Source organism: Tympanuchus pallidicinctus, unplaced genomic scaffold, assembly GCF_026119805.1.
Source record: "Tympanuchus pallidicinctus isolate F22 unplaced genomic scaffold, pur_lepc_1.0 scaffold21, whole genome shotgun sequence".
Lineage (NCBI taxonomy): Eukaryota > Metazoa > Chordata > Aves > Galliformes > Phasianidae > Tympanuchus > Tympanuchus pallidicinctus.
Genome location: NW_026294733.1, coordinates 2,732,561 through 2,745,989, shown reverse-complemented (window position 1 = coordinate 2,745,989; position 13,429 = coordinate 2,732,561). Strand labels below are relative to the sequence as shown.

At 40.5% G+C, this 13,429-nt stretch overlaps 1 protein-coding gene across 10 annotated transcripts in view; it reads left to right on the top strand.

The window, feature by feature from the left end:
• The window catches only part of EBF1 (EBF transcription factor 1), a 266,492-nt gene that overhangs the window by 200,601 nt on the left and 52,462 nt on the right, over positions 1-13,429 (top strand). For all 10 annotated transcript variants that reach the window (XM_052684476.1, XM_052684475.1, XM_052684474.1 and 7 more), the window contains one exon: positions 2,086-2,212. In XM_052684476.1, the coding sequence (XP_052540436.1) occupies positions 2,086-2,212 (127 nt within the window). The remainder of the gene's footprint in view (positions 1-2,085; positions 2,213-13,429) is intronic.

The window sequence follows — 13,429 nt, the reverse complement described above, 5'->3', positions numbered from 1 at the left end:
ACTACCTGAGGGTGGGATTTATCTCAGCTATGCTTGGCTGCCTACAGTTAAGCATCTAAATTTGTCACCTTGGTTAACTGGAGAAAGGTAGATACTTCCAGGGAGCAGCTTATGCTAACTGAGAGGTGTCTACAACCATGGAAGGAAATTATTGTTGTGTTTCTGCTGACGATCGGGGGCATGTAGAGCATTAGCCTAGAGTTTGTGACTTTGGTCAGCTCAATTTTAAGGCAACTCAGTTTAAGTAAAAGGGATCCTCAGAGTTGTTTGTTTGTTTTGACCAGTAGATAGAGTGAGTAATTTGGGGAAAAAGGCATGTTCCTTTCAAAAATAAGTTCCTAAATCATGTAATTTCAAAGATCTCTTTGGAGCTCTCAGACAAGAACATTGATTCTTATGTGATCATTTCTAAAATGACATGGGTTGGGAGCTGATCCTATAATTTATGTGGAACTGAATAACGTTTGGAATATTTGATGCTGGTAGTGTTGTTTTTAATCTTCAACTTGATCTAATACTAATTTTCTTATTTTAAATATGGAGAACTTCCTACTGTGAATGCCATTTCCTGCCGTAACACAGATGGCTCTGAGGCAGACATTCCTCTCCTTCTTTGTTGTTTTTTTTTTTGTGTTTTGTTTTGTTTTGTGTTTTTACAGACTGCTTTATTTGGGAATTTTAGCTTTGTTGGCAGTTCGTGATACATGCTTGGAGCAACAGTCCTGTGCCCTAAACGATGACCTGCTTAGAAGCCTAATTTTTTTATAGGATCTCACTGTGATTTTGAAATACTTCATTCCTGGTTAAAAATAAAGTCTAAGTCAGCTTTTATTAAAAAAATAAAAATTTTTTTAAAAAGGCATTAAATTGTATTCCCTAATCCAGGATGTAAGTCAGCTGACAGCTCTGAGTTATTGTCTGCTTAGGGTACCTGTGGCTTTGATCACTGACTGGGGTGGTTGTGGGCCTGGTTGGTTGTGTTTTAAGGTGCCCAAGAGTAGGGTAGTGCATGTGCCAGAGCTGTATCTTGTTTGCTGGATACAGTCATGGCACTTTTTCTATGTACCTTTTTTACTTCTCCTGCCTGAGGTGGCAGAATGAGTGAGAAAATGACATTTCAGTGATGGGGAGAGCAATTCTGTAGTTTCTGAACATAGCAAAAATTCTGAGTTAAAGTGCAAGAAACTAGTGAACTCCTGAATGGTTCTAATGTTATTTTCAAGGACTGTGTTTTAAATCCAGCCAATAATCCTAACAGAGTCCAGGATGAGAAGCACTGTCCCATCCTTCTGTGTGGAGTACAAGAGCACTAATCCTCTTAGCAAGGAAGTTAAGTTTCCTATTTATTACCTGCACGTAGAGGAGACCTCTCAGAGGTGTGTCAGCCACAGTATCAGTGTCAGCCACTGTGTCAGTAGATGCAAACTGGAACAAATGGATAAATGGTTATATTTGGTACACCTCTTTTGAGGGCTTTGATCAGTTGCAAGGAAACACCCTGCATACTTCAGAAACCCAACTTTGCATTTCTGCGGTAATCAGTTATGCCTCCAGAAAATGAATAGGAAAGAGTCTCTAATTAAAACTGCAGCACATGGTGCTTTTGCAGTGTACAGATGTCAGCTGGGGACCAGTTTTAAAAGCCTGCCTGAGCTTGCACTGGGCAGCCAATCTCAGCTGAAGGGATGTCACATGCAGAACCATGCATCATTTATCAGTTAGGTTTGCTGGACACTGTCATGACCCTGGAGTTCACCTGAGCAAATGTGAGCATCTTGCTGGTGTAAGCTAAAGCTGTTGCATTAAACCAGGGCTAATGCTTGTGCTAGGAAGCGAGCATCTGCCATGTATGAAAACAGAAATAATGTTGCTTTGGATGAGAAGGGAAAATGCTTGTAAATATTGCAGTCTCTGGCTTTTGTGTGGGTTACATTGTGACTGTATTCAAACATTGACAGGTTAATTACATGTTTCAAAGCTTGTTTACTGTGATCTCAGAGGAAAGTGTTATTAAAGAAGTGTTCAGCATCTAACAGTGCTTTCCCCCCCACCCCCCTCTTTTCTCTTCTCAATGTTTTCCTCTAGCTGATTACTCCTCATGCCATCCGCGTACAGACACCTCCCCGACATATCCCAGGGGTTGTAGAAGTCACATTGTCCTACAAGTCTAAGCAGTTTTGCAAGGGAACGCCTGGAAGATTCATTTACACAGGTAAGGATGCTTTAGTGCCAGATATAATGTGGAGAAATAGGGTAGGCAATGTATCATGCTCACTAGGGCTTCAGCTTTCATCATTAAAAGCTGTACCATATTTTATTATTTGGGCTGAGCACGTCATTGAAGATACCAATATAAAGTTGAATTTCTGAAATGGAGGAATATAGAGATGAATCAGAAGGCATGCCAGTGTGGGGTGTTTGTTTGCTTGTTGGTCCTCGCTGTAGGGCATCTCTTTACCTGGGAGCTACGGGTGTGAAGAAATGAGCCAGACACACAGTGTGTTCACAAACCTGCTTTCCAAGAAATAGCCTTGCTAAAAATCTGCATCTCATGTTGTACCAGGGCCCAGCAAGTATTGAAAGCACAGCCTGTTTGCCTTCCCATTTCCTTATAACGTACTCACTTCTGGCTTCTGTGGGGGCCATGTGGCTTTTACCCCGGTCAGTGCTTCAGACATGATGACTTGCTGTGTTTTGGGCTGGCATCCCATACTGAGACCACTGAGAAGGGTGCTCTGGCCTGAAGAGGTATTGACAAAACTGCTAAGACATTACGGTAATGTAGATGTTAAATCACTCTCAGCAGTAATATAGATGGCATGGGAAATAAACCAAGTAGCAGCCTACCTTTTAAAGCAAACAAACAAACTTGTATCTTTGATTCCTTGGAAGCTATGCATGCTTTGAGAATTAACAACTTGCTCCAGGTTTGGATGTGCTTGTTGTTTGAGCCGTAGTGCAGACAGGGCTACTGCTTCTGTAACTGTTTGCTTGAAGAACATCATCACAATCCAGTGCAATTCCTTGCCTCATCTTTGACTGCACCTCAAACTTTAAGAATAATACGCCACATAAGTACATATTATGGATCATTCTGAATTACACTGGGCACGTACATTTATCCAGCTGGGAGTGTACACCCAGGAGTTCAAGGCAAAGGATGGACTTCTGTGCTCTGATTAACAAAGCTCTCATTAGATTTCTTTAATGCAGTGCAAGTTGAACAAAGGTGATATATAAGCTTTCTTCTTGCAAATGCTCTCTCCTCTGTTTGGGATTATGTGCTGGGTTTTTTTTTGTTTTATTTTGTTTTGTTTTGTGGGACTTAGTATTCACCTATTGCCTTATTCACTAAGCAGCAGACTTTGCTGTGTGTTCTTTGTGAGTGGTATGATTTCAACATGGTGTGGGAAGTTCATACATTGAACAATAATGCATCATACCATAAAGTTACTTAGGGTTTGAATGTGCTGGAACAAAAGAAAAAGGAAAAGGGTGAAATTGCCAGCTGGTGCAAATTGGCAGCGTGCACCACATGAAGGTGTCAGCCAGAGCTCTGGACAGTTTCACTGTGAATCCTTTCCCTTCCTGACTGCGTACAGTAAGCTGTGCTCTCCTGCTTGTTGGTAAGCCACTGGGCTGGCTGCAGTTTGGCCAGTGAAATGGAAAGTGTGCATGCGAAGTGAGAGACAGGGAGGAAACCTGACCCTTCTCGACTATACAAGGAAATTTATGGGGACTTCTTTATGCAATTTAAATGGTAAAATGGCTCGGACCCATTTTGTTTTTCTTTTCAGATCACTGTTATATAGCTTTTCTAGGAGAAAGAAGAATGGCAGTTTAGCCTGCTTGCCCAAAAGCAGATGGTTGAATGTGGAAATAAGTTGTCCCAGTAGGGAAAGTATTTCCATATATGCCTTTTCAGGTTAGTGTTTGAAACACATGATTTTTCATTCAATAAACAAAAGTTATGAAATACTAAACAACAATGACAGAATCAAAGGTGATCCAATCTATGGACAATTCTTGCACTTACGCAGCTTTTATGGAGTGGGGGTGGATATGGAAATGCTGTTGTGACTGAAATGGTACCTCCCACAATTTGCATCTTTTCAATCCTTTCACAGGCAGCCTGATCTTAAATGTGTCTTTTTTTTTTAAAGGACTAAATGAAACTAAAATAAAAACAATTAATGCATCCTGACCTTCAGAAGTGCCTTCCAGCCCTTTAAACAAAATGCAGGTTCGGTACACGCCTGCCGATTAGTTTTAGTTAATTGAAAATTATAGGATTGACCCAAGAGGAAAATTTTGTTTGCACTCCAATCACTTCTACAAATTAAGGAAAATTACCACAATTTTGTTTAGCTAAGGTTTCACACTGAGTTCACGAAATTAGCTCAGCCATCCCAACAAAGTCAGCACTTTGTTAGTGAGCACTAGAAAAAAACTAATAGTCTATGGTGTGTACAAACGAAGCATAGAAAAAGCTATGATGCTTTAGAGAACTAGGCCAAGTGTTTTTAATTAGGATTATTGGTTCATTGTAAGTTTTGAAGAACAATCAAACTAGCAGATTAGCTGTTTCTTTTAAAGCTAGAATTTCTTACCATTCATTTTTCCCATGAGAACTTGTTTTAACTCCCACATAGCACTATTTTTTTTTCTTTTTTTTTCCTTTTTTTTTTTTTATTTTTTTTTTTTAACAAGGCCTGCAGGAAATGGACCAATTGGAAGTTGGGATGCAGTAACATTCCCCAGCATCACTGCAGCCGATGGGAGTTTTTCACAATGTTCTTCAGTGAACTCAGTGTTCTGGAACATATTACAAAACCACAGAGGCCAAATGTTTTCTCAGAGGAGTTTGGCCTCTGTTTTTGGCCGAAAACATTTCGGCATCACTTGCTGCTTATTTACCCTGCTATTAAGAACAAGAAAAGGGGAGAGGAGAAGAAGGAAAAAATAAAAGAGAGTGTGTGTGTGTGAGAGAGAAAAAGACCTGGGGTTTGTGGGCGGTGCAGGAGTCGATCAAGCGTAGTTTCCTTTCTGGTGAGAATGTCCCTGCTCGTTAATGGACCCATTTTGTGGTCAGGTCTCATTTAGAAGAAATTATTTTTAATCAGCGTTCAACAAAATATCCCCTCAAGCCACCTGGCTGTAAACTGTTTTTTTCTTACTGTTAAGTACTTAAGTTCTCAGAAGAAAATACCTAGTGACCCATTAATTTTAGCCTTTTTTTCCCCATTAACTGCAGCTAACTTAGTAACGTGATCTCTAAGTAGTCCATGTGCCATCTAAGAATCAAAGTCACATATATACAGAGAAATCCTGGATTTTGTAATTATTTCTGGAAGAAATATACCAGTGTAGCTCTGTGCTTTACAAGAAGACTTTTCTATTTCCCATCTGCAAAGCAGTGTATTAGCATGCACATGCAGAGCAGTTATTTCTTAAATTTTGAGCTTTGACATTCCAGAGAGAACATTATTAGAAATACAGAAATATGAATACATTTTACCTCTGTGTTCACTTTGGAATTATATTGAAAAGTCATACTGCACCCAGAAGTATATGAGCCAGTGAAGCACCATGCTGGTCAGTGTTTCCTTGGGGAATCCTTTACCTGTAAATCTATTCAGATACTGAAGAGCAGCAAATTAATTCTTCTTCATGTCACAACTTAGAAATTATGTGCCACTAATTTATTTTAGAATGGAAAAGCTAAGATAAATGAAGAAGCCGTTATGGATACGTATCCCTGGGTAGTTTGTCAAGGCAACTCAGAGAATATGGTTGAATTCAGGGATGAGAATTGACACCGTTTTTTGACACCTGGCCAGGCTTTTGAGATTTTTGGTGCTTGGTATTTATTTATTTATGATGGACATCGTGGACAGTGTGATTTTCATGGATGAATTTTGCTGTGCATGGTAGTACCAAACGGTGTGGTCTGAGTGGGACTGCAGTGTGTAAGTGAAAGGACGGTTGTGCTCACCACGTGTTGGAAAAGATATTCCACTTATGGTGCATCCAAAAATGAACTACTTTGTGCCACCACCTGCTCCATTTAAAGGTTTGTGCTTTTGTTCCCAAACTAGAGCAGCAGATTAGTAGGGGGCCAGAAGTACGTGGCTTTGTACTAAGCTATGAACATGTGACTAATTCAGATCTGTGGTGGTTGCTACCCCAAATCCTGATTTTTTATTATTATTATCTTGCAAATTGGTTATATGGTTGGGTGTGGATTGGAATTTAGGAATGTTTTTCCTTTGTATTAGTCTTGCTTGGAGACCGTTGTGTGTTGACAGCACGTGATTGGATGTGGTACGACTCCAGAAGTGCTGCTAACAGTAATGGGGAACGTAAGGTCAGCGTCATAGACTCTATCAAACAGGGCTTGCTGAGCAGTGTGACTGAGGTGTTGAGTGCCAATCTGCCAGAGCAGAATAGAGTAGTTCAGTTGGAAGGGACCTTCCAAGATCATCTAATCCAACTGCAGTAATTGCAATGAAGGCAAACTCCTAGTGGAACACTGGAGAGGCTGGTCATATTTGCATTGCACTTTTTGGCTATTGTGTGTAGAGCGGTGTAGAAATGCTGGCCGTGTGCAGGCCGGGGGCTTTGCAGAATTTCTGGGAAACCACCTCTTTCTCTGGAATGTCTCAGGGCTTCTCAGAGAACTTTTCACTCCCCCAGTTGTTACAAAGGAGAGATAGCCTCATGAGGAAAAATTCCTGCTCCATCCACATCTCACCCTTTACTTACTTCCAAAAGCAGTTGAGTCTGTGTACAAACAGGAAGAGCCTTGCAGTTCACAGATGATTTGAGTAACATTTTCAAAAGCAGATTTTTTTGGTGGCTTTATGTTTTTGTCTTTTTTTCTCTTTAGATGGTTTAATTTACTCAAGAGTGGGGGTAGTTGTTAATGAGAATCATTCTCTTCATTTCTAAAGTCAAATACCTCCAAGAGTTGGATTTGATGATCCTTATTGGGTCCCTTCCAACTCAGGATATTCTGTGATTCAATGATTAAAGGTAAGAGACCAAAAACTACTCATTGCCATTAATAATTTAAGTCTGTGACCACAGAAGCAAAGGTCTAGGTCATGTTCACAGATCTGCTCAGAATTGGAACCACTTATACCACGATCTCTTATCCCTAAAGTTTCCAGTCCAGTAAGCTCCAGCAATTCCTTTGCAAAGAAAATTTTCTGCTATCAAGAAGACACCAAGGTTCAAAAGATGCATAATCAATGAAGTAATCAGCCTTCAGAATGGAGAGTTCTGGAGTTTGTAGATTGAAAAAATAGTTGGTAAAAAGTTGGTAATAGTTGGTAATAATCTCTTGACAGACTGGCTGTCAAGAGATTCCTGGAGCCTCTCTGGAGCCTCATTAGTGGATGGGCTTGACCCTTACACCAGCTAACCTTGGCCATAGCTGTGTATCTTGTATGTAAAAGCCTAGTGACAGTAATTCTCAACATCAGTAGTACACAAGCTCATTAGCTTTACAATGCTCCATGTGTTTATTATTAAATCATGAGCACTTAAGTAGCAGATTAGTATATATGAGGAGAGAAGGCCACCATCAACAGAACAATAAAAATAAATAGAAAAGCCAGTATCTCTGTACTGTCTTGGATTTTATCCTGATACGTTTCTAAAATTCTTCATCCTCAAAGATATGATGACCGTTAATCTGAAGTGAAATACAGAACAAATCAGTTCTCTAGAAAAGTGGCCAGAAGCTAGGAAACGAATGCCATTTGTTTTTAACAGCAGTTTTAACTGCCCTTCACTGATAAATAGAAAAGAGGTGTGTTAGAATAAGAAGTATCAGATATCCCGGAGCTAAATAGTCACAGAGTGCTAGAGAAGAGCCAGCGCTTTCCCTGGGTACATGGTAGGCATTGAATGGTGTGCAGAGCTCAGGTGCAGACCTGCCATTGGACTGAAGTTGCACGATGCTCCTGGCTTTCTGCCACTGTAAGGGTTTTCTTTAAGCGCTGAAGGTCTGGGTTCACCATGCACCCAAACCAGTTGTCTGATCTTACATATGACCTGCCATGGAAAGAGGAAGTTGTCCTCAGGAAATCCCTAGCTGAATTTAAGGTTGAACTCAGCCCTTTCTGAGTTCCAGTCCATTAACTTAGCTGCTCCGCTGAGCCTGTGCTACTACCTTGTCTGCTCCTGTAAATAAACTAATAAATAGTTGCACTTGTTTTGGTGCAAGAACTTAACATTTGTTATTTAGTCGTGGAGTTGGTGTGAAAGTTGCTGCAGAGGCAGCTTTTTACTGTTTGTTAGTATGTGTACGGTGAAGTGTGGACAGTGTTGGCAGGGTAGAATATTAAGAATATTATTAGGAAAGGTTGTTGGTTTAGTTTTCAGAAACTGAGAAAAGGAAGCTGGGAGGAATCAGAATTGATTGCAGGGAAAAGAGTATTATCAGACAGAGGGAAGGCGGTGAAGGTAGACTGGAAAATCCCTTTTGTATGCTAATAGGAACACAGAACCCGCATATCTTTGGTATTTCTTAAACACTGGCAGCACCATAACACACTGCAAGAAACAATCACTAAAAGTGTGCAGTGTACCTGTAGGACAGCTGCAAAATGAAAGCAATTACAGCAACCGTCAGAATAAAGCTGGCTGTGAAGGAAACATATTATTTTGCATATTTTATGTATACACTTTCCAAGAAATATGACCTTTATTTTCTAGTTAGAGGGAAGTGCAATCAGAGTGTACACAGCAAAGGGTAGCTGGATCATTAAAAAGAATATTTTCTCTGATATTAGAAGTCTAAATGGGCACTAGTCCTTATTCACAACCTTGGCTTTTTCTGTCTGCCCTGAGTTAATAAGTGATAAGGCCAAAAGAGAAATAAATCACTGAGGTCCCTGTCCAAAGAAAACATATTGACTACAGCCAAGCAAATAACAGCCCATAACCAATGGTCCCATTCATCATTCATGTAATAGGGATATAAAGTATTCCCTACCTATGAAACCATAGAGTAGGAAAAAGCCTGATAAGCCCCCAATCTAAGCTATGTGATTTGATTATTAAAGGACATGAACTGTTTGTCACCTACCTTTAATCTTTAAGATGTGTTGCCATTTCTAAACTATAAATTTGTGGTAAAGGATTAGAAAGCTATTAACGATAAAGGTATAAACTAGAGTTTATAAGGAATCCAGCAATTGTCATGCAACCCTCTAGACCCTTGGAACCTTAACCCAATGAATATGATATAACATAGTTATCTGACCTTCAAAGCCAATAAACCATTTTTTGCTTTTCAAGTTCTAGACTTACTCCATGATAAATTAGCCCTCTGAATTCTCAAAAATAAGCCTTGTAAATTCTTTTATTTATCCCCACCCCAAAACCTTTACATTTTCATGCCTTTGCTTCAAAACTCCCTTATTCCAGACTGAAATTATTAATCTTTTTTTCTTATTATTCTTCTTTTAGCTCATGTCAATTGATAAGATATTATTCCCTCTTTTTTTTTTTTCTTCTTTTATTCTTTTTTTTTTTTTTTTTTTTTTTTTTGTTAAGGCCAATGAAACAGAGAGGTGAGATGAATTTCTAAAAAGCCTGAATTGTGTTCTCTTGCTACAGGAGCTTCACTGTCTTCTTTTGTAATGCATGGATATTCTGATTAGACAAATGCCACAACAATGGGCAGTTCATAGTCACAGCAAGGGCTGCTGTGCTCAGCTTAATGTGTTTTCATTTTGTGCCCTGGAGAGAGGAACAGGGCACTTTCCTGGTCCATAAAGCAGTGCTCATTGCCACTGAAATTTTTCACAGACTATTAGAAGGGAATTCTGGCTGTCCTGTGTGTCTGTATTTACCTGTCTCATCTTTCCTGCACTTCTCAGGGGGTGCAGCAGTTTTTGGTTTCTGCCTGGAACCGCCTGCAGGATTTACTGTGTGGTACTGAGAAATGGCTAAACCACGGGCCCTGATGTCAGAGGTGCCTGAGTAGATAGGGAAAGATGTCAGAATGTGAATTTAATGCATAACCACTGGCTCTTGCACTGCGCTACCTGCAAAACAGGCTCCTTAAGCTGTTAATCCTTAATCCTTTGAGGTGCTTGTTAGTGGGGCCTCATTTTGCCTAGGCATTTAGTCATTCCAATGAATGTTCAGCTGACTCTGACATTGTGGTGTGGAACCACAGTTGCCCAGGGGCAGGACTTGGGCAGCCTCACTTGTTTTGAGCTTTGTACTAGCATCCCTATTCAGCCAGGAACACTTACCTAGCCTGGTTAAAGCTTGCTGACAGCAGTGACTGCAGAGTAGATATGCCCCAATACAGCCTACACATTCTGGCTTTTTTTTTGTTAACATATAGATAAAAGGAAAATCTTGTACTTGTAGCCTTTCATCTTAGTGGATGCAAGAGCAATTTATTGCATGGAGTGCAAAGTTCTTTGTACTTTTCTGCTATCTTGCAAGAACTCACGCAGACTCTTCTGCTTAGTTATGAAGACATCAAGTGCATAAGTGGGGTGGTCGGCTGTGGGTCCTGTGTAGAAATGCTGGAAACAATTTTGTCCCGGTATGGTTTAATGCTGGCGGCTTCTCAGTCCTGCTGGAGACATTGAGGAGTTGCCTCCTGTGCTAACATGCACTTTTTATTTTATTTAAATCAGAGCTTGACTATTTCTGTGTGTAAGGCATTGCAGGCGGTGGGGCATGCCCTTGTAGGCACTGATATCTGCAACTGTGTTGCTGCACTGCAGGAGCCAACTGAGGGGAGGACAAAAGCAACTCAGAAAGGAAGGGAATTGTAACCACGGTGTTTTAAATGATCTGAGACTTTTGGCAATAGTCCATGTTTATTTCATGATAATGGTTGACTAATGCCTTACATCAGATAGAATTTTGTTAAGGATTTGGTCTGTGCAGGTGTTTCAGCAATCTCTGCAAACTCCCTGGAGCCTTCTGGCAGACCTCTGTCAGCAGCCAGTTGCTGATAGTGGTAAGCAGGAGCATGGTGGGCTTGGTACTAGCCTTTCTACTGCATTTTCTTAAAGATCTCTTCAATCCTTTCCCCCTTCAAAAAAAATCTCAAGCCCCATTGTCTAATATACGAGGGCTGCTCTGAAAATAACACCTCCTATTTTTCTTTGTTGGTCCAGAATGTCAGAAGCAGATGTTGATGGGATAGCAGCAGAGGTTGAATCTTCCCACTGATATTCCATTTCATTTTGTTGTCGTGTGACAGATGGCAGCAGACGAGCTGTCTGACAAACTGGCTTCTGACATGGAATTGTATATGAAGCAAAGGAGTAGAACTGAATTCCTCCATGAGGAAAAAATTACACCAATTGACATTCATTTCTGAATGTTTATGGAGACCAAACGGTGGTGTAATGCAGTGAGGTGGTGAGTGGAGCATTTCAGCAGTGGTGACAGTGACAGTGGGTCACCTCTTCTGGTGCAGGTTGTTAGGAGCATGGCATGCAGACTCTTGTTCATTGCTGTTTAACAATGTTGAAAAGTAGTGTTTTGTAGCAGGAAACTTACTCTACTAAATAGTGTTCTTGTGCTCTTCCTATCAGTTGTTGTTTCCATGGAAATAAATAGGAGGCTTTACTTTCAGAGCAACCTATTGTAGAGGAAATGCTAAGTCATGGCCTGAAGCAGTGATTGAGCTCCTGGTGGGAAGGCAGGGCCAACTCAGGGGAGCTCAAGTGTTTGCAATGCTCCTGAGTGACAGAAAGGAGTGAAGCTAGGATCCACCCTTTCTCAGACCTCATTAAAGGGCTGGCAGCGGAGGTAAGGCGTCTTTTACTGGAGATCTCTGCCTACCTGAGGCCTTCCAAAGGTAAGCAGTTTTCCTTCTTTTGATTCTGTGTCCATAGCTGCAGCATTTGGGCTTGTGTTTGTTGCTGTAGCCTAGGATTGTGCTTCTCTGCTATTATTGCTGTACTTTCTGTCACATTACAGCATTTCACCTATGTATAACTATAAACTATAGTTATAAATATAACACTATATTCCTTGAAAAGTTTTCACCATTATTCTGTTGTGGGCTTTGCAGTTAATTATAAAAGCATAAAACAAACAATACTCAGTCCTGCCAAACCAAGCACATGCAAATCTATCCTTCTACAAGGTAGGGCACAACTTATTCACGTCACAAACATGGTAGCATGATACGAATTGGGCTGTGGTTGTGCAGTAAGTCAAATATTCTGCTTGAATTTGTTTCGTACATACAACTGAGCAGAAGATGTTTCATAGCATTTTTTTTTTCTCAAGGAAAGAAGTCAGATATTGCAATAAGGAGCCCAGATTGGAACAGTTACCATTGCAGAGCCTACAGTCTTGCCTAGTTTGCTCTAAGTGATTTGCATGGCCATCTCCATGGTTACTTCATCTTCTTTACTTTTCCTTCTCTCTCTTCCCTCCTAAATGTTATTTCTCACCTTTTTCCTGTTGTCATAAATTGTGGTTGGCATTTTGCATTAAGAGCTGCAGGCTTGAACTGCTTTTGCTTAGCAGCAGGTGTTAGCATTGGTGGTTAACATGAGGAAACCACATTTGCAGAAGACAGAGAGTTAATTTACAAAAAAGTAGAGAGAAACTCCACAGAACCAACAAATGATGGCATTTCTTATAGTCCTTATGGAACAGAAAATGCATGTGGAAATTAAGATGTTGTAACAACCATCTAGCAAAGATAAACATTAGATGAAACAGAAAGTGGCACAAAACTCTGTTTCAAATCAGTGAAAGTTGTGGAGCAAAACCTGTGATGTCTGTGAATAATGGTGCAATTTGCCATCAAGTTTTAGTACTGCAGCCTCTTCCAAGTTGGGCTTTGTCCCTTTTCAACCTGATGAGTCTTTTTTAGCATCATCTGCATAAGAGTGAGGAATCTTGTGGCTGCAGCAGCTCTGCATTTGGAGCTGTGGGATGCAAACCCCTGCCTGTCTCAGCTCCATTGTAACACTGGGTGCATCTCCACTAGGAAGGTCTTCCCTCTGCCTCTTGCCTGCAGATGGGCTCTAAACAAGTGCTTAGATGTCCATTGGGATGCCTGAAGCTGCATAAAAGTTGCTTTCTCTATGGCCCATGTGCTAGGGTCTGCGTAGGAATGTTGCCACAAGCATTATAATCCCATGATAATTTCTGAAATACACGAGCTTATTGTCCCTCCCTCCTCTCTTTTTTTTTTTTCTTTTTTTTTTCCCTCTCCTGCATTATATCCCATTCCTGGTTTTCTGTGAGATGCTTTGTATAGAAGATGAGGCTGACTAATTAGAAGCACCTCCTTTGTATGCTCAAGCAGTTCTAGCAGTAAGCTTGGATTTGTAAGAATGAAAGGCAAGATTTTACTGCTGGAAGTAAGCATGACTTCATGTTGAAAGGTCACTTGTGCAAGGGAAATGTAATTTTTGAG